The sequence below is a fragment of the Mesoplodon densirostris genome, chromosome 1 (genome assembly GCF_025265405.1).
Source record: "Mesoplodon densirostris isolate mMesDen1 chromosome 1, mMesDen1 primary haplotype, whole genome shotgun sequence".
Classification (NCBI taxonomy): domain Eukaryota; kingdom Metazoa; phylum Chordata; class Mammalia; order Artiodactyla; family Ziphiidae; genus Mesoplodon; species Mesoplodon densirostris.
The window spans coordinates 44,700,652-44,721,044 of NC_082661.1; the positions used below are offsets into that span (position 1 = coordinate 44,700,652).

The 20,393-nt window shown below is 39.1% G+C and overlaps 1 protein-coding gene across 8 annotated transcripts; it reads right to left on the reverse strand.

Annotated features, from left to right (window-relative positions):
• Nucleotides 1-1,105: 1,105 nt before the first annotated feature.
• On the reverse strand, nt 1,106-19,867 carry ZWINT (ZW10 interacting kinetochore protein). Of its 8 annotated transcripts, none has more exons than XR_009532872.1 (10): nt 19,742-19,867; nt 18,786-18,876; nt 18,496-18,619; nt 18,173-18,339; nt 17,151-17,207; nt 16,465-16,607; nt 16,207-16,384; nt 15,994-16,116; nt 8,926-8,961; nt 1,106-1,592 (listed from the first exon to the last, which is right to left on the reverse strand). XR_009532872.1 is itself a non-coding variant. In XM_060102688.1 (10 exons), exons 1-8 carry the CDS (start codon nt 19,780-19,782, stop codon nt 16,039-16,041), a joined length of 879 nt encoding a protein of 292 aa, XP_059958671.1. In that variant the 5' UTR covers nt 19,783-19,867; the 3' UTR covers nt 1,106-1,592; nt 8,926-8,961; nt 16,034-16,038. The 8 variants fall into 8 exon arrangements, 6 of the variants coding, with proteins under 6 accessions (XP_059958671.1, XP_059958694.1, XP_059958695.1 ...); XM_060102688.1 differs by having other exon boundaries at nt 16,034-16,116; XR_009532879.1 differs by lacking the exon at nt 1,106-1,592 and adding an exon at nt 1,836-2,021.
• Nucleotides 19,868-20,393: the final 526 nt, after the last annotated feature.

Below are 20,393 nucleotides of genomic sequence, written 5' to 3' on the forward strand. Positions count from 1 at the left end.
CTTTGATTTGTTTCATCAGCATCTTAAATTTTCTGAGTACAGGTTTTTTACCTCCTTAGGTAGGTTCATTCCAAGGTATTTTATTCTTTTTGTTGCAATGGTGAATGGGACTGTTTCCTTAATTTCTCTTTCTGATATTTCGTTGTTAGTGTATAGGAATTTAAGAGATTTCTGTGCATTAGTTTTGTATCCTGCAACCTTACCAAATTCATTGATTAGCTCTAGTAATTTTCTGGTGGCATCTTTAGGATTTTCTAAGTATAGTGTCATGTTGTCTGCAGTGACAGTTTTACTTCTTTTCCAATTTGTACCCTTTTTCTTTATTTATTTATTTTATTTTTTTTCTTTTTGCGGTACATGGGCCTCTCACTATTGTGGCCTCTCCCGTTGCAGAGCACAGGCTCCGGACGCGCAGGCTCAGCAGTCATTGCTCACGGGCCTAGCTGCTCCGTGGCATGTGGGATCTTTCCGTACCGGGGCACTAACCCGTGTCCCCTGCATCGCCAGGCAGACTCTCAACCACTACCCCACCAGGGAAGCCCCTCAAGTGAATTTTTGAAAGATCGTTCAAAGAGACTCTGGTTGCCTTCACAGGGCTATTCTTATGTTAGATATACTTAGGATAGCATAGGTTAAATACAAAAGGAGAATCAGAAAATTCTGTTTTATCCTTGTTTTCCTAGATATGGGTTGTTCAGCAAAAACCATCCTCAAAGAAGCAAGCAACCACTGCTTGACAAAGTATGTGCAACACTAGGAGCTTGGTGTTTCTTATTCAATAGCACAAGAAGAGTAACACCAATGAGATAGTACGTCATGCAAGAGGGACATCATATGTTAATACAAAATGTCTCAAGGGGTTAGAGAAATTGCGAATCAAGGGACTGAGGACTAAAGTGTGAAACTTTATGGAAATCTTTGGAGGATTTTTACAAGGTTGGAGATTCTTTATCCAGATTTCTGCCAAACACACATAATTCTACGAAGACAGTGATACCTGGAGTTTAGATTTTCAATTTTTCTATACTTTACATTACGCATAATTTCACATACTTACCAATATAGAAAATATTAGATATACTTCAAAAGAGATTGAACAAAACAAGTATACTGTTCATCACAAAACTTTAATATTGTCAAACTAAGACAAACATCCAGGAAGCAAGCATGTTTTAAATTCTAAGACAGTCCTAAGTGGAAACTCTGCTCCTAATACAAAATTTAAAAATGAACCAGGCTCTCATTTAGCTTCTTTACAAATAAACAGGATACTCAGGTAAAAAATAGCAAACTGGGCTTCCCTGGTGGCTCAATGGTTGAGAGTCCGCCTGCCGATGCAGGGGACACAGGTTCGTGCCCCGGTCCGGAAAGATCCCACATGCTGCAGAGCGGCTGGGCCCGTGAGCCACGGCTGCTGAGCCTGCGCATCTGGAGCCTGTGCTCCGCAATGGGAGAGGCCACAACAGTGAGAAGCCCGTGTACCACAAAAAAAAAAAAAAAAAAGCAAACTGTTGATAGCAATCAGTATTACAACAAAATGAGATGAGTTTCCTGTAGTTTCCAGGTGTCTTCATGATTAAAATAAATGACTCCTTAAAAAAATAACACAAAATAAATTAAATTTATAAAGAGAAAATGATGCCTGACTTCACATTTTAGAATATATATAAATGGACATATATTCAAAAAAGTATTTAAAGCTCAAGATACCTAGCTAGGAAAAACAAAACACAATATCAAACAGCTCTATAACCTAAGTTTCTAAACTGAAATTAAATACTATAACATGTCTAACAGAAAATACTATTTTATTGAAAAGCCTTTTAACAAAAACAGTCCCTATAAATTACACCCTAGTTGCTGGGAACTAAGTTTCTACAGATATAAAGACTATAACACAAGGCCAAAATCATTTCATTCATTCCTCAGAGAGTGATGTCAATATCAGCTGTGCAGGCTGTGGCTGGAGGGACCCATTTATCTCCAGCAGCACCTGGATTTCTGAGGAAGGACCTCTGTGACTGGGGAGAGGTAGAAAAAAGGAAAGGAAGCTGACAAGAATATCAAAGTGTTATGTTTCCTGCTGTCTGCTTTGGTACTTCAAAGGAGAACTGCCCACTGCCTCTGGGTGTGCCCCACTTGAGGATTCCCCCTGTGGACACCCTCAAAACCCTAAGATTTTGCTAAGTCCACACCTCCCCAACTCTGCTGCGGACTCCTTGTGCCCACTCCCTAGTGCATGTTTAAGAGCCAGTGCCTAAAGAAGAAACCACAAACTTGAGCTAGAGCACCACCCTCTGGAATAAAAAAGGTTTCTAATAGCCAGCCTGTTGAGCCATAAGACTCAAAGTAAACAGAGAGCCTTAGTTTAGTAAGATGTCTGCTACTTCAAATGTAAAAGGAGAAATGCATACCTTCAAACACTATGAAAAATCAAGGAAAGATGGTATCACCAAAAGAAAATGATAATTCTCCAGCAATGAAATTCAAAGGCACAGAATATTGCAATCTAACTAAGAATTCTAAATAGTTGTCATGAAGAAATTCAATGAGCTACAAGAAAACCTAAAAAGCAATTCCACGAACTTAGGATTAAAAATAATGAACACAAAGAGTTCTTTATCAAAGAGATTGAAATTAAAAAACAAAACAAATTCTGGAACTGAAAAATTCAGTGAATGAGATGAAGAATGCAATAGAAAGCACTGATAACATGAGAGACAGGCAAAAGAAAAAATAAGTGACTTGGAGGATAGGAATATAGAAATAATTCAATTAGAAGAGGAGAGAGAACTGAGATTTTAAAATAGTGAAGAAACTTGAATACTACTCAGCCATAAAAAAGAACGAAATAATGCCATTTGCAACATGGATGCAACTAGAGATTATCTGTAAGTCAGAAAGACAAAGACAAATCCCATATGATATCACTTACATGTGGAATCTAAAATATGACACAAATGAACCTATATATGAAACAGAAACAAAATCAGGAACATAGAGAATAGACTGGTGGTTGCCAAGGGGGAGGGTGGTGGGAAAGGGTAGGAGGGGGAGTTTGGGATTAGCAGATGCAAACTGGTATATATAGAGTGGATAAACAAAAAGGTCCTACCGTATAGCAGAGGGAACTATATTCAATATCCTGTGATAAACCATAATGGAAAAGAATATGAAAAATAGTGTATATATATATATATGTATAACTGAGTCATCTGTACAGCAGTAATTAACACAACATTGTAATTCAACTATACTTCAAAAAAAAATAAATTTAAATAAATAGTGAAAAAACTCCATGAGAGTTATCATTTTCAATCAGAAAAGCAAATATAGGAATAATTGGTGTTCCAGAAGGAGAAGAGAGGGAGAAGGGAGCAGAATATTTATTTAAAGAAACAAAAGTTGAGAATTTCTCAACCTGGGGGAAGAATTGGACATACAAGTCCAGGAAGGTAACAGAGTCACCTTATTATCTCAGTGCAAAAAGACCTTCTTCTCCAAGACACATTATAATGAAACTGTCAAAAATCAATGACACAGAAAGAATCTTCAAGGCAGGCAGGGAAAAAAAGAATAACCAAAGTAACCTACTAAGAAACCCCCATTAGGGTATCAGCACATTTCTCAGTAGAAACTTTATAGGCTAGAGGAGAGTGAAATGACATATTCAGTTGTTGAAATATAAAAATTACCAGCCAAGAATGCTTTATCTGGCAAAGTTATCCTTCAGAGATGAAGGAGAAATAAACGCTTTCCAAGACAAACAGAAGCTGAAGGAATTTAGCACCACTAGACCTAATTTGCAAGAAATACTGAAAGTTCTTTAACCTGCAATGAAAAGATGTCAATCAGTGACACAAAAACATATAAAAGTACATAACACACTGGTACTAGTGGGGGGAAAGAAAACAGTCAGAATTAGAAAACTGTAAGTTTATATTAGAATGGTGTTTTAACCAGTTAACTATATTATAAGGTTAAAGGAAAAGAATATTAAAACTAACTAATTGTTAACTAATTCACAGCATAAAAAGAGGTAAATTGGGGGAATTCCCTGGTGGTCCAGTGGTTAGGACTCAGTGCTTTCACTGTGGTGGCCTGGGTTAATCCCTGGTCGGGGAACTAAGATCCTGCAAGCAAGGTACTCCCCTGGCAGTCCAATGGTTAAGACTTTGCCTTCCAATGCAGGGAGTGCAGGTTTGATCCCTGGTTGGGGAATGCCTCATGGTCAAAAAACCAAAGCATAAAACAGAAGTAATATTGTAACAAATTAAATAAAGACTTTAAAAATGGTCCACGTCAAAAAAATATTTTAAAAAAAATAGGTAAATTGGGACATCAAAAACACAGAAACGTAAAATAACCTTAATAATACTGTATTACATATTTTAAAGTTGCTAAGATAATACATTTTAAAAGTCCTCATTGCAAGAGAGAAGAAAAATTTTTTGTAACTATGTATGGTGACAGATGTTAACTAAACTTATTATGGTGATCAATTTGCAATCTTTATGTTGTACACCTGAAACTAATATAATGTAATATATGTTAATTATATGTCAAACAAACCCAAAACCTAAAAAAGGAGGAGTAGAAGGGCGGATCCTTTATAGGAGAGTGAAGATAAGTTGTTTTTAGTACAAAATGGACTATTTTATTTATGAGATATTTATGTAAGCCTAATGGTAACTATAAAATATATTCATAAAACATTAAAAAAGGCGATAACTGAGCATATTACCACAGAAAACCACCAATTTACAAAGGTTGACAGAAACAGAGGGGAAAAAAAAACAATGGAGATACAAAACAACATAAAGGTAAATGATAAAATGGATTAAAAAAATAAGACCCAACTATATGCTGCCTACAGAGGACTCATTCAGATCTAAAGACACACATAGGACCCCAATGTTCATAGCAGTACTATTTACAATAGCCAAGACGTGGAAGCAACCTAAATGTCCATTGACAGATGAACGGATAAGGAAGATATGGTACACACACACACAGGAATATTACTCAGCCATAAAAATGAATGAAATAATGCCATTTGCAGCACCATGGATGGACCAGAGATTGTCACATGAAGTGAAGTGAGTCAGGCAGAGAAAGACAAATATCATATATCACTTATATGTAGAATCTAAAAAATGATACAAATGAACTATTTACAAAACCGAAAGAGGCTCATAGACAAAGAAAACAAACTTTTGGTTACCAAAAGGGAAACGGGGGAAGAGAAAAATTAGGAGTTTGAGATTAACAGATACAGACTACTATATTTAAAATAGCTAAACAACAAGGACCTACTGTATAGCACAGGGAACTATAGTCAATAACTGTAATAATCTATAATGGAAAAGAATCTAAAAAAGAATATAAAACTGAATCACTTTGCTATACACATGAAACTAACATAACATTGCAAATCAACTAAACTTCAATTGAAAAAAAAAGATACACATAAGTTCAAAGTGAAGGAATGGAAGAAAATATTCCATGCAAATCAAAAGAAAGCAGGGGTAGCCATACTTATATCAGACAAAATAGACTTCAAGCCCAAAAGAGTAAGAGACAAAGAAGGTCATTATATAATAATAAAGAGGTCAATAAATTAAGAAGACATAACAATTGCAAATATATACACATCCAACGTTGGATCACCTATATATATAAAGCAAATATTAACAAATCTGAAGGGAAAAACAGACAATACAAAAATAGTAGGGGAATTCAATACCCCAATCAGCAATGGATAGATCACACAAACAGAAAATCAACAAAGAAATGTTGGAATTGTACCATACTTTAAAACAAATGGACGTAGCAGACATATATAGAACATTCCATCCAGCACACATTCTTCTCAAGTGCACACAGAACATTCTCCAGGATAGACAATATGACTGGACATAAAACACATTTTAACAATTTTAAGAAGACTGAAATCATACTAACTACCTTTTCTGACCACAGCAGTATGAAACTAGAAATCAACAAGAGGAAAGCTGGAAAAATCTACAAATAGGTAGAAACTAAACAGCTACTGGATCAAAGAAGAAATCAAAAGAGAAATAAAAAATTATCTCGGGCTTCCCTGGTGGCGCAGTGGTTGAGAGTCCGCCTGCCGATGCAGGGGACACGGGTTTGTGCCCCAGTCCGGGAGGATCCCACATGCCGCGGAGCGGCTAGGCCCGTGAGCTATGGCCGCTGAGCCTGTGCGTCCGGAGCCTGTGCTCCACAACAGGAGAGGCCACAACAGTGAGAGGCCCGCATACCGCAAAAAGAAAAAAAAAAAACTCAAAACAAGTGAAAATGGAACTGTATCATCTAAAACCTTATGGGATGAAATATAGGCCAGAAAAACAATGGAAGGATGAATGAAACTAAAATCTGTTTTTTCAAAAAGATAAACAAAATTTACAAGCCATAAGCTAGACTCACTAAGAAAAAGTGAAGACTCAAATAAATAAAATTAGAAATGAAAAAGGAGACATTTCAACTGATATTACAGAAATACATATGATCATAAGAGATTACTATAAACAATTACATGCCAACAAATTAAATTACTGAGAAGTGGATACACTTCTAGAAACACACAACCTACCTACCAAGACTGAATAAGGAAAAAAATCGAAAAACTAAACAGACCAATAACTAGTAAACAGATTACATCAGTAATCAAAAAACCTCCTAAGATTAAAAGTCCAGGACCAGATGGCTTTATTGGCAAATGCTACTAAACATTTAAAGAAGAACTAACACCAATCCTTCTCAAAATTTTCCAAAAAATTGAAGAGGAGGAAACACATCCAAACTCCTTCTATGAGGCCATCTTTAGCCTAATACCAAAGCCAGGTAAGGACACTATAAGAAAACTATAGACCAATATTCCTGATGATACAGATGCAAAAATCTCCACAAAATATTAGCAAACTGAATTTAAGAAAACATTGTAAGGATTATACATCATGACCGAGTGGGATTTATCCCTGGGATGTGGGGATGGTTCAGCACATGCAAATCAATAAATATAATACATCACATTAATAGAATGAAAGATAAAAACCATATGATCATTACAATGGATGCAGAAAAGCTTTTGACAAAACACAACATCATTTCATGATAAAAACTCTCAACAGATTGGGTATAGAAGGAACATACCTCAACATAATAAAGGTCATATACAACAAACCCAGAGTTAACACTATACTCAATGGAGAAAAACTGAAAACTTTTCCACAAAGATGAGGAACATGACAAGGATGCCCACTCTCACCACTCTTATTCAATATATTAGGGGAAGTCTTAGCTAGAACAATTAGGCAAGGAAAGAAAATAAAATGCATCCAAATCAAAAAGGAAGTAAATTTTTGCTGTTTACAGATGATACAATTTTCTATACACAAAATCCCAGAGTCAACCAAAAAACTATAGAAACTTTCAGTAACGTTGCAAGCTATAAAATCAACATACAATAATTGGTAGCATTTCTACATACTAATGATGAAACATCTGAAAAAGAGATAAAGAAACTATCTCATTCACAATAGCATCAAAAACAATAAATACCTAGGACTAAATTTAATCAAAGTGAAAAAACTGCACAAGGAAAAATACATGACTTTGCTGAAAGAAACTGAAGACAAAAACAAATGGAAAGACATTATGTGTTTATGAATCAGAGGAATTAATATTGTTAAAATGTCCATGTTTCCAAAGCCATCTATAAATTCAACATAATTTCCCCATCAAAATTCCAAAGTGAGATCATGTGATCAAATTAAAAGAAAAATATTTTCTCAAATTTAATTAGCTATGCAAATTGTTATAAAAACCAAAATCAAAAAGAAATATTCCAATGGCATACTTCACTGAAATAGAAAAAAAACAATTCTAAAATTTGTACAGAACAATAAAGGACCCTAAATAGACAAAGTAATCCTGAGGAAGAAGAAAAAAGCTGGAGTATCATACTTCCTGATTTCAAACTATACTATAAAGCTACAGCAACTAAAAACAGCAGGTGTTGGTATAAAAATAGGCATATTTGCAACAACATAGATGGACCTTGAGGGCATTATGTGAACTGATATAACTCAGACAGAGAAAGCCAAATACTGTACAATATCACTCATACATGGACTCTAAAAAGCTGAACTGGTAAAAACAGAGAGTAGAATGGTGGTTTCCAGGGGATATGGGGTAGAGAAATAGTTTGTACCTTGTTTAAAGGGTACAAATTGTAACAAGTAGTAAACAAGCCCTGGAGAGCTAATGCACAAAATAGTGAATATAGACAACAATATTGTATTATAATCATCAAATTTGCTAGGAAACCAGAGCTTAATTATTGTAACCACTAAAAATAAATGATTAATTACGCAACATGACAGAAGTACAAATTATTGCTATAATGACAATCACATTACAATGCATAAACCTATCAAATTAACATGTTGTACATCTTAAATTTATACAATGTTATATGTGAAATATATTTTAATAAAAGAAATAGAATAGGACCTGGCACACAGGTACTCAGAAATGTTTGTTGATTAGGCATTGAATGAATACTAATAGAAAAAATTATCAGGGAGTTAGTGCAACTCCAAATCTATATGTAATCAACAACTTAGTGTCAAAATATAAAATAGCACACCTTATATGAATATGATTAGGTATCTGCACACAAACACACAAAATTTTAGAAGAACAAGGCAAGACATTTGCAAGAAACTGTGAGCCTTATAAACAAATCCTTACTACCATCTTCCAGACTGTGCCACCTGTTTGAATTAGACAATGTGATTGCTAAATTACATGTACCGTGACATACCAATAACACTGTTCTGCAATATCCCACGCCCCCCCCAAAAAATTATCTTATTTAGATATAAAACAAAGTTTTACCTTCAGGCACATGAAATCCCAGTTTTAGTTTTTCTCCTATACAAGAGATATACAATATTATTAGATTATTGAATTAACTGAATATCTACTAGCCCTTCTTTTCATTGTAATAAATTTTTTTTCAATTAACTACTTCTACTTCTTGAGATCACTACCAGCACCACCAGCACCACCACACACCAAAAGAGTTAAATTTAGCTATTGAATTAGCTCCTGAAAATTCCTGATATATAGGGGTAGAGATAGGGGTGGAAGAGTAAAATAGAAAATCTCTTATGATACCAGACTTTTTTTTAACCAAATAAGACTTGTCTTATTCTTTTCCAAAAGAATAAGAACTGCCTGTTGCGAGTGCCAAGGGTGACATAGGCACCTAATGGAAAACTTCTCTTACCTTTACATTCCAGTAATCTCTGAATATTGTTCAACATAATTGTTAAAATTAAAATTATGGTAGTCATAGGGTACTGTTTAAAAACCATACTCATTTTCTAATTGATGTGAAGTAGGTCCCTATTCTTTAATATAAACATTTTATATTAAGGCTGAGTTTTTTTTTCCCCCTCCTATTTTCAATTGTTAATCCCTAAAACCTTGGTAAGTAGAATATTTCTCAGGCACGATGAGTGATTTTCCATTGCTGAAGATGTTTTCCGATGTTCTCAGTCATGAGCCTTCAGTGACTAATGTACCAAAAAGCACTGAGCTCTGGGATAGGTGGTTCATTAGTTTCTAGTTGGTGTGTACTTGTTTGGATTGGTAACTGTCATCATCCATGAATACTAGTATCACTGAACTGCTTTAGTGATTATTTTAGTGGGTATAATATGCAGCTACTAATAACTATGATCATTGTATTATACTTATTTTTAGGTATCAACATTCTAAAATAGAGGTTCCATTCTCCTGCCACTTCAATGTTGCTTTAATATGCTATCTAATTGCCTAAGTGGATTTCAGCTCTTTTGCTGCTGTCATTATAGCAAGTCCCAATAATAAGCAACGGTTAGACAGGGAGATACGTTTACTTCAGGAGGAGGATGAAAGCATTTGTACTGCTTTCTAAATGTGCATTCTGCTCTAAATTCATAAATGTACTCACCAATGGTATGACTTTCTGAGAGTTCTATTGCAATAGATTAAAATGTACTTGAAAATTTTTTACCCAAGTAGGAAATAAAATTTTGATAGGTTTCCTTGGCTTCCAGGTGTAGGCTTTGACTTCCTATAGCCAGCAGGGTAAAGGTAAAAGGCTCTCATGAACTCACTACTCCCATTTCCTCCCTTATATCCTATGCTCCAAGCACTGATTGTCCATTTGCATTCCTGAAATTGCCAGTTTCTCATTTCCTATACTTTTAATGTTCCTTCTGCTTAGTATGCATGATTATCCATGGTGCCACCAAAACATTTCAATTCTTAGTCCTTAATGACAAACATAATTTTTTGTTAGGATTAGATTTTTCCTTCCTGTCTCTAAATTTAAACTCAGATTGTTTTGTTTTTTTAAATTCTCAGAACTGACATTCAGTAATAGCTGACATTCAATAAATGATGAAATCTGCCTCTGGATAATTTCATTTATTTGAAATTGAGCTTAAGAGGCAGTTCTTTGGGAAATCTTCCCTGAAGATGATCCAATGAACATTTACTAAGTACTTTTAAAGTGTGAAGGTATTGATATATGTTCATTTGTGGATGCAAAGATATATATGTTCCTATAGAGAGGAATCACAGAGAACAAATGGTTATCTGAAAAATGAGGTCAAATATCTGTCATGCAGTCACTCTCACTTCCTCCAGCTAATCAACATTATCCCTGCCAATTTTATATGTGTATGCACACACACACACACACACACACACAAATGTTATCTATTTTATGACTAAATTCCTCAACTAAATTTACCATCTCTTTCCTTTTCCCCTTCTTTCTCATGTTGAAAATGACATACTGGAACAAAGTTAGGCATTTCAGTCATCATCAAGAGTAGAGTTTTCAACCAAGAAATTAGTATATCTTGCCCAAAACTCTATTATCTTCATATAATATCTTCACTTGGAGTAACCAAATGAAACAACCAGAGATAATGCTGAACTTCAGTAAATAAATTCTTGCAAATTGTTTTTTATTTCTAGAATACCTGGCCAGGTAAATCCAAGGCTTACATATATGGAGACTGTGGACAGGACCCTGTCCCTAAAGAGAAGTATTTTCCCTCAAAGACACATGTAAAGCATAACTTCTTGTCTACTAAGTTACATAAACAGGACAAAAATTTAATACACCTAGTATTTTTATTAATAAAACTGCTGTTTATGATTGGTTATTAAGATTAGACCTGAAGTTTTTGCAATATAATTTCATAACATGGAGACTCTATAGGATATTTTAAACAAACTTTCATAAAATAAACCCTATTTTGATTACTCCAACTTGTGTTTGTTTTTCCTAACATTATTTTTAGTACATAAAAAATCTGTGCACTAGAACACATATATATGTTATGGTTTATTTCTTTTATTTTTTATTTTTTATTTTTTTATTTTTATTTTTATTTTTTTTTGCGGTATGCGGGCCTCTCACTGTTGTGGCCTCTCCCGTTGCGGAGCACAGGCTCCGGACGCGCAGGCCCAGCCGCTCCGCGGCATGTGGAATCCTCCCGGACCGGGGCACGAACCCGTGTCCCCTGCATCGGCAGGCGGACTCTCAACCACTGTGCCACCAGGGAAGCCCCTGGTTTATTTCTTTTATAATGCATATTTGTGATAATCTTTTATTTCCAAAAGTTCTGTCACCATCTGAAAGAATATTTCTAGATTTTCCCCTTCTTTTTTCTATCTCAAAACATGATTTTAGGTACACAGTAATCAACTCATTTAAATAATTATCACATGGGTATAATTACTATAAAATGTATGATGAAGTGAATTATGCATACTTTGCATAGGTGTGCTTGCTAAAGTTCATTTGGCAACTTAAAATTTAGAAATGCGTTTGAATATGGCATCTAAAATTGCAGAGCTCCATAAAGATTAACAAGTTTTTTTATAACTATGTCAACAGTTACACAAATTCAATTTAACAACATAAAAAGAATTTACCCCCCCCCCACTCCATGACAGTTTAAAAAGGCCTCAAGATGTTGATTCCTGAGACTATAGTTTTCAGACTTAATGCCTAGGTTATTCAGGGTTTCAAGAGCAAAGTGTGTCAAAACTCACTAAATTTTTCAGAGCCTAATGTTCAAAGTATCAAAAGGGTCATTTAAATACTGTGCTGGGAATAATAAGGAAACTAGTTAATTTAATACCACACTGTTTATATTTTAAAACTTACACATATTTGGCCCAAAGAGGAGACGTAAAAATTGTAATATAAGAAGTTGCATAATTCTATAAGACAGGATGGGATTTATTAAGGACAGAAAGATTCTAAAATGGGAAGATAGTTTTCTTTTCATGACAGGGTAGAATATTTGAAATGAGCTTAGTTTCACAAATTTCAAGATTATAAAGATAGAATGAGGGGGATTAACTTTGCTGAAACTATCCAGATGTTTGTAAGAGGAAAAAAACAAATCTACTCTCACTTTGGAGACTTGAACATACCCCTCTCAGAAGATGATATTCAGAAAATAAAAAATAAGTATATAGATGATATAAACAAAAACATAACAAGCATAATCTAATAAACATAAAAAAGTACATATGACAGTTCTAAGACATTCTTTTAAAATCAACATGAAACATTAAAAAAAATCACATTCAAGGATACAATTGCTTCCCTCATTAAATTTCAAAGTTTTATTACATAGATGACATTTTCTGACCAAATTAGAATAAACTTAAAAAGATTATCCTCTCATATAGAGTAAAATATTTCAAAATTATTTTTCTAAGAAACTCATGAAGCAAAGAAATAATTTTAATAGGAAATTCTATGAATTGAATGACTGTGAAAATACTAATAGGAAGCAAGAAGAAATTTATAGCTTTAAATGTTTATTTGAGAAAACAAATAAAGATCCAAATACACAAGTTTATTATCTGATAAAAATAAAGAGTTTACCAAAAAAATACATATTCTCTACCTAAAAACAGAAGGTAGAAAATGAGCAAGATATATGACACAAGTCAATGAAACAGAACAAAACATACAATAGCAAATCACAAAAGCCAATCTTTCAGTATTTGAATATTTGAAAATGAATGAAAATCTGAAGGGATGTATAAAGGAAAAAATCAGTAAAGCACAAAAAAAGTATCAGGAATATAACATTAGGCCATCCTAAAACAGGCTGCAGATTTAGATTAAAAAGATTACGACAACTTCATACCAACTTAAAAAGACTAGAAATGAAAAATTCCTAGAAAAAGTTGACAATACCTAGAAAATATGAAACTAGAAAAATATCAACAAAATAATGTTTAACCATAATAATGTTAAACAAAATTATCTTTAAAAAAGGAAAACATTGGGCTTCCCTGGTGGCGCAGTGGTTTAGAGTCCGCCTGCCGATGCAGGGGACACGGGTTCGTGACCCGGTCCGGGAGGATCCCACATGCTGCAGAGCGGCTAGGCCCGTGAGCCATGGCCGCTGAGCCTGCGCGTCCGGAGCCTGTGCTCCGCAACAGGAGAGGCCACAACAGTGAGGCCCACGTACCGTAAAAAAAAAAAAAAAAAAAAAAAAAAAGGAAAACATTATTCTTAAAGAGAATAGAAAAATAAAGTTTTCCTATTGATTTAACAGAGTAAGCTTAATTTTCACTTTAAGTTATCAAGAAGACTTCTGGTCAAGACAGAGCAACAGTGTCTTGATTGTGCTGATTCACTGCCTAGTCTCCCCTCCACCCCCACTCTTCACTGGTTTCTGTGTCCTTCCCTTCAATAGAAAAAAGGAAGAGAAAAAACCCTGGCAGGCAGCAGGGCCTTTTCAGCAGCTTCTGTGGACTCATAGATTTCCATGTCTTTGTGTAAGAGATCACAATTTCCCAGGGGTAGTATTCCTCCTTGCACACATCTACCTTGTGCAAGTATCAATAAACAAGGATAGTCTTTAAGGGACTAACAGAGGGCTGAGAAGAGCTGGAAGCTGAAGTCCATCTTCTATCTGATAGCAAGTCCCAATTCCTGAGCTTGTCAGTCAAGACACTTCTGGCCAACTTGAGGCTCCAGCCACATGGGCAATTCAAGGGCTTTGAACATAACAGATAATCAAGCCTCCCCTCCTCTTTGGCCTCAGTGTGTACTGATGCATTTCACACTCCTTGAGAGAAATCTGGTTCCCAGAAGTTTGCAGTCCTCTGCATTTGATTACTGTACATCTGCCCAATCTCCTTCCCCTGTCCCTGGCTTGGAGTATCTCAGGGTATTATCCTTCACCCCCATCTTGGTGGGCGCCATGTGAGTGTCTTCTTTTCCCTGCTGACTTTCTGACAGCCATAATGTATGCAAAGATAGGGAAACTCCACAACATCCCAACCCACACTCCAGTGTCCCTTAGTAGACACTCCTTTCCTGGGGTGGATATATATATATATGTGCTCTTGCTCTCTCGTTTGTGCTGCAGACATTTTGGAGAACATGAGACTAGAAAGGAAATGAGACTGTAGGGGTAAGGGAGCCCACCCAGTAGGAGGGAGGGAAAAATGGGACTGGATATTTGGGTTACTAGAAGGCTACAACAGCAACCATGTGGGAGGGAGGGGTATGAGTAGATTGAGGAAGCCACTCTGTGGACATTTGTGTGCTCCCTGGTGGAGTATCCTCAATCCCCTCTGAGCCCAAAGACCTCTGATAATTATCCTATTTCATACGTAAAAAATGGGGCCAACACATTTCAAAAGACAATTTGAGAGAAAACTAGGGACACCTTAGTAAAGCAGGGCAAACCATCGGAATGCACAAGGATCTCAATCTCCACCTGAGAGAAGGTGACCCAGTCTGAGACAGAACAGGGAACACTGACTCTTAAAACTTTCTCTCACCAAAAACAAAAGGCCCGTGTCTTTCTCATGGGGATGTTTAGGTCTTTCTCACATGAAGGTCCTTTTCTCATACGGAAAATGAGTTTTCTACTCTCTGAGAACTCTCATTTTTCTCTCTTTCTCTCTGAAGTAGCAGTTTCCACACTTCCAATTAGGAATGGAATCTCTTTCTCAAAGACAGTAGTGCCCGCCCCTGTCCACACACCCAGCGACAGACACACAGAGGAATGGAGACTGAAAGCAACAAACAAAGACACAGAAACACACACACACAAACACAAATAGAAATACTGACTCATAGACACAGGCCAATATACACAGATAGGGGTCTCTATACTCTATTGCTCTTCATTGTATTACTCTGTTTTAGTTTGCTACCCTGTTTTAACACACCCTGAAATCATCCTATTTATCTTTTCAATTGTTCATTCTCATTATGCTCCATGTAGGCAGGGACTGGTCAGATAAGCCCACTGATGTAGCTCCAGTTCATAGCAAGGGACCTGGCACAAATCAGAGTTTCAGTAAACATTTGGATCAGTAATTAAAATTATCCTCCCACATCTAATCACCTGCATAAAGCATTCACTTTCTCCCTGAATTAAACTCAGCATGTTTGTAGTACACCCCTTTGGGCAAGCAATCCCTGATGCCCCAGGCCAGGGTCCCTTCCCCATCTGTACCCTCCCTATTCACACCAGTACCAGCACCTATCTTGTTGCTGGCCTATGAGTGTGGTTCTTCCCACCAACATATGAAGATAAGTGGACGAACAGGCAGCTGAGAGAACTCCAGGGCTTTTAATAAACAGAATCCAGAGCCTGCCCCGACCTGGTATGTAGTCAAAAATCAGGCTGCACTCAAGGAATTTAAGTCCATCCTGCAATGTGGGTGAGGCCAGAGAGCTGGGGAAGAGGAAGAGCGGGATTAGCCCAGGGTAGGCTGGGCATGGGGATAATGTACAAAACTTCATCCATAAGATAAACTCCTTGCTCCTCCCCATGTCCCATCCCCTCCAAGAATAGTGGAGCACAGAAACAGAGACAGATAGACCAGAGACCCTCTCTCCTGCCATACCTACAGTCCAGGGACACCATGGTCTGAGTCGGAGTCTGACCTGCTCTAGGATCCTTCCCCATGTTGCTGTCTCCCAGGAAGCCATGGTAAGCCTGTATCTCCAGCAGGCTGTGGGTTGTTGGCCTTGGGGAGACAAGGTATGAGCAGTGAGTAAGATTTATCTCCCAGCTTTTCTCTCTGCCTCCCTGCCCAACTGTTCCATCTTTCATTCACCTTGGAGGACACACATTCATCTCTCCCCATGGTGTCCCGAATGTTCTGCTCCTGGGGCTGGGTCAGCTGCTGGGGCTTATCCTTAGGAAGATCCAGCTCTTGTGGCATCTCTGCCTCAGCCTCATGGAATAGAAGCTTGCCCTGAAGGGTGTATAGCAGGTGGAGGAAGGTCTGGTACCTGGAAGGAAGAGGTGGGTGTGAAGAGAGAGAACCTTAGCTGAACCACCCTGGGTCTGTAGCCCATGCCCCCGGTCTCACCTCTGCAGCTTGTCCTGCTCCTGCCTTGCCTGCTGCTTCAGGGTTCCAAGTTCCTGATATAGCCGTTCAAGCTCCTGCTGAGTTCCTGTCTGACGCTCCCTCAACTCTGAAGAAACCACTGCCAGATGCTGCAGACGCTTCTCCTACCAGGAGTGAGAATGTAGACATGGGTCCTCAGATGCTGACGTCTTAGAGCCACTTCCCCAACCCCTACAGCCTAGACCTAGCTGGGGGTTCAGACGCATAGATGGAAAGAGGGACTCTACTCACTTTAGGCAGGACCAGGGGCTTAGAAAAAAGGAAGGGTCAGAATGTGTTGTTACAAGGTGAGGCATTCTGGAGAAAAGGAGCACAAAGATGATGATAACACTTATTTAGTTTGCTATGTGCCAGGCACTATTTTAAGCACTTGCTGTACCAATTACTTAATCACTTAATCATCATAATAACTCTATAGAGTAGATGCTATTATTTTCTTCTTTCACAGATGAAGAAACAGAAGCAGAGAAAGTTAGGTGACTGCCCAAGGTCATGCAGTGGTAAGTGGTGATGCTAGGATTCAAGTCCATGTTGGTACCCATGCTATAATGCCTCACAGGAGGAAACAGAATAAAGGTTTTCTAGGACTTGGCCCATACAATAGCATGGTGGTGAGAAGAGGTATTTTCCTAGGTGAATGGACCTACCTGTTGTAGCTGCCACTGCTTCTGGACTATTCTGAGTTTTTCCATGGCCACTTGCTTCTGCAGGTAAGCAAAGGAGGGGAACAAGGAGAGGAGGAGTGCATTTTTATGTTTGGATTTCATTTTTTTTTTTTACAGTAAGTCTTTGTTGGTTATCTATTTTAAATATAGCAGTGTGTATATGTCAATCCCAAACTCCCAATCTATCCCTGGCCCCCACCCTTCCCCCTGGTAACCATAAGTTCATTCTCTAAGTCTGTGAGTCTGTTTGTTTTGTAAATAAGTTCATTTGTATCCATTTTTTTTTATATTCCACATATAAGTGATATCATGATATTTGTCTTTCTCTGTCTGACTTACTTCACTTAGTATGATAATCTCCAGGTCCATCCATGTTGCTGCAAATGGCATTATTTCATTCTTTTTAATGACTGAGTAATATTGACGGATGAATGGATAAAGAAGATGTGGTACAGGGGCTTCCCTGGTAGTGCAGTGGTTAAGAATCTGCCTGCCAATGCAGGGGACATGGGTTCAAGCCCTGGTCTGGGGAAGATCCCACATGCCGGGGAGCAACTAAGCCTGTGCGCCACAACTACTGAGCCTACACTCTAGAGCCCGTAAGCCACAACTACTGAGCCAGTGTGCTGCAACTACTGAAGCCTGTGCGCCTAGAGCCCGGGCTCTGCAACAAAAGAAGCCACCGCAATGAGAAGCCCACGCACCGCAACAAACAGTAGCCCCCGCTTGCCACAACTAGAGAAAGCCGGCGCGAAGACACGAAGATCCAACACAGCCAAAAATAAATAAAAATAAAATAAATAAATTTATATATATATATATATATATATATATATATATATATATATATATATATATATAAAAGACGTGGCACATATATACAATGGAATATTACTCAGCCATGTGGTTGGATTTTAAAAGACAGCCAGTGGGTCCAACCCAGCATGTTCACCCTTTTCCTCCTCCTCTCTGCCTGCCCTCTCCTCCCCTCATCCTTGGTTCACCTTGGCCTGGAGTTGTTCAAGGGCCTCCTGGAGCTTGGCCTGCTTCCTTTGGGCCTCCTCCACCTTGGGCAGTGCCTGGGTCAGGGAACTTGTGATGGCCTCCACGTGCTCTTGGTAGGTGGCCTTCAGCTCTTTCCATTGCCCTTTGACTTCAATTGCCTTCTGCCCTGAGAAGAGCCAAGAGTGAGGGAATAAGTGAGGTTGGCCCACCTGCCTGCAACACTGGGGCTTCAGTCTTCCCGTCAGCCAAACAGCTGACTTGACTGATGTCCCTCTTCCTTCTTCACTCAGGGAAGCCCCTATTCCACCCCCTGCCCACTCACGGCTCGTGTCTTCAGAAGCCAAGGGGTTCAGGTCCTGGGCAGTGCCTTCCTGAACCAAGAAATTCTGCAGGAAGTCTACTACTTGAAGCTGGCTGCAGAGGAGCTTGTCTTTCTTCCGGGAGTCCTGTTCAGAGGGAGGGTGGATGCAGGTAACATTCTTACCTCCTTGTACTATAGGCCAACAAGGTTACCTTCCAGTCTGCTCACCATTATCGCTGCCCAGTATCTCAATAGGAGGACCCAGGAGCGGTCCCTGGCTTGTGAAAGGCTAGCTCCCATCTTGTACGTACCATCACAAACTCAGCCAGGATCTGCACCGGCAGTTCTGCCTCCTCCTGAAGACCTATAGGCTCCAGGATGTCTGCCACCTTGGCCAGGGCCCTGAAGGGGAAAGAAAACAGGAAAAATTGCAGACTCCTGGGGTCCTAGTTCTAGTCAATTTGTGTGCACGTGAACATATGTGATTATGTGTATTAATGCTGAGTCTTGTCCTGCCTAGCACAGGCTTGAAGGGCCATCTGGGACCAACACTGGTGTCTGTATGGAAGACACATGGAGGCAGTAAGTGCCGTGAAGAAAAATAAGCAAAGCAAGGCGAATAGGAGTGTGGGGAAGGAGCTGTGATTTTAAATAGGGAATGTCTCACTGAACAGAAACCGTTTGAGTTTCTGAAATCAGTCATGGAGCTATACAGGGAATGGGGGAGCCCCGCCACGCAGAGAACACAAGCCTGGGGGCAGGGTATCAGAGTACTGGAGGAGGAGCTAACTAAGGACAGGGGGCTGGATCCCTGGGTCTAGGCTCTCCAGAGTTCTCCCTTGTTAGCGGCCGAAGCACTCCATTAGGAGGCGGGGATGGGGATAAAATAACCCACCGGGAGAGTGTGTGTTGGACAGGGGTGACAGAAATTGAATGGTCCTAGGGGTGGAAAGTCTCCTGTTAGGATGGTCGATCTGCGAAGAGATATGGAGGGTTGACAGGGATGGAACAGTCCCCTTTCAGGACACACCTCTGGGGGGTGTGCGTACGTGGCGGGGGACGGACAGTCCCTCATAGCCCTTACTCCTGGAGAGAGGCAACCGTCACCTCAGGAACCTAAGACTGGGGGGCTGGGGTCAGGATCACTTCATGGCTTAGTCGACCCGCAACCGCTGTAAGGGGTGGAGGGGAATTACTGATTTTACTTGGGACCGCGCAAGGTCCGCCCCAGCCCGCCCCCGGATGCCACCTGGCGAGACACACTTACTCTCGGGCAGCAGCCTCCGCCTTAGTCTCTGCCGCCTCCATCCTTCCCCGGGCCGCGCTCCAGCTCTAACCTCCGTCCACTTTGGACCCGCCGCGAACCGCGCGCCGGGACAGGCAATAGGATGTCCTGTCAGTGGGCGGGAATCAAGGACCATTGGGCACTCTCATTGGCAGGCGCAGATCGGCGCGTTGGCGCGCCCCGTTGTTTGGCGCAGGCGCAGTTGTTGCTGAGCCCTGCAGGCGCGCAGAAGTTCTACGCCTGCGCAGTAACCCGTAGGCGGTGCTGAGGCGTGGAGGTGCGGCTTGAGCTCGCTCAGCGGCGCGCTGCCTAGTTCTCAGACTAAGAGGAAAGACCTTTGCTCTGTTTGGCTTTTCAACTCTGAGTTACCTTTATTAAAAAAAAAAAAAAAAAGAAAAGAAAAGAAAAAGAAAAAAAATCTGCTCTTGAAGGAGAACGCTGGGTCTGTCTTCCGAGACACTTGGCATTAATAACTGATAACCGATCCTGGAGACTGAGGAAACAAATATCAGCTGAAAATGCTTACAGCCTTTAAAAGATTTTCCAGGATGCGGGTTTGGGAGAGAAAACCTAAACACAGCCCAGCGAAATGCCTGCGTTGACCGGTTGGAGCCGAAAGTTTGGGGGAGACCAA

Excerpts from the sequence above, each read along its gene's own strand:
- ZWINT (XM_060102688.1), bottom strand. The coding sequence starts at position 19,782 with ATGGAGGCGGCAGAGACTAAGGCGGAGGCTGCTGCCCGAGA. Across the intron at positions 16,608-17,150 it reads AGCAGTGGCAGCTACAACAG|GAGAAGCGTCTGCAGCATCT; the intron begins GTAGGTCCATTC and ends CACTCCTGGTAG. Across the intron at positions 16,117-16,206 it reads ATGAATGTGTGTCCTCCAAG|GCCAACAACCCACAGCCTGC; the intron begins GTGAATGAAAGA and ends TGTCTCCCCAAG.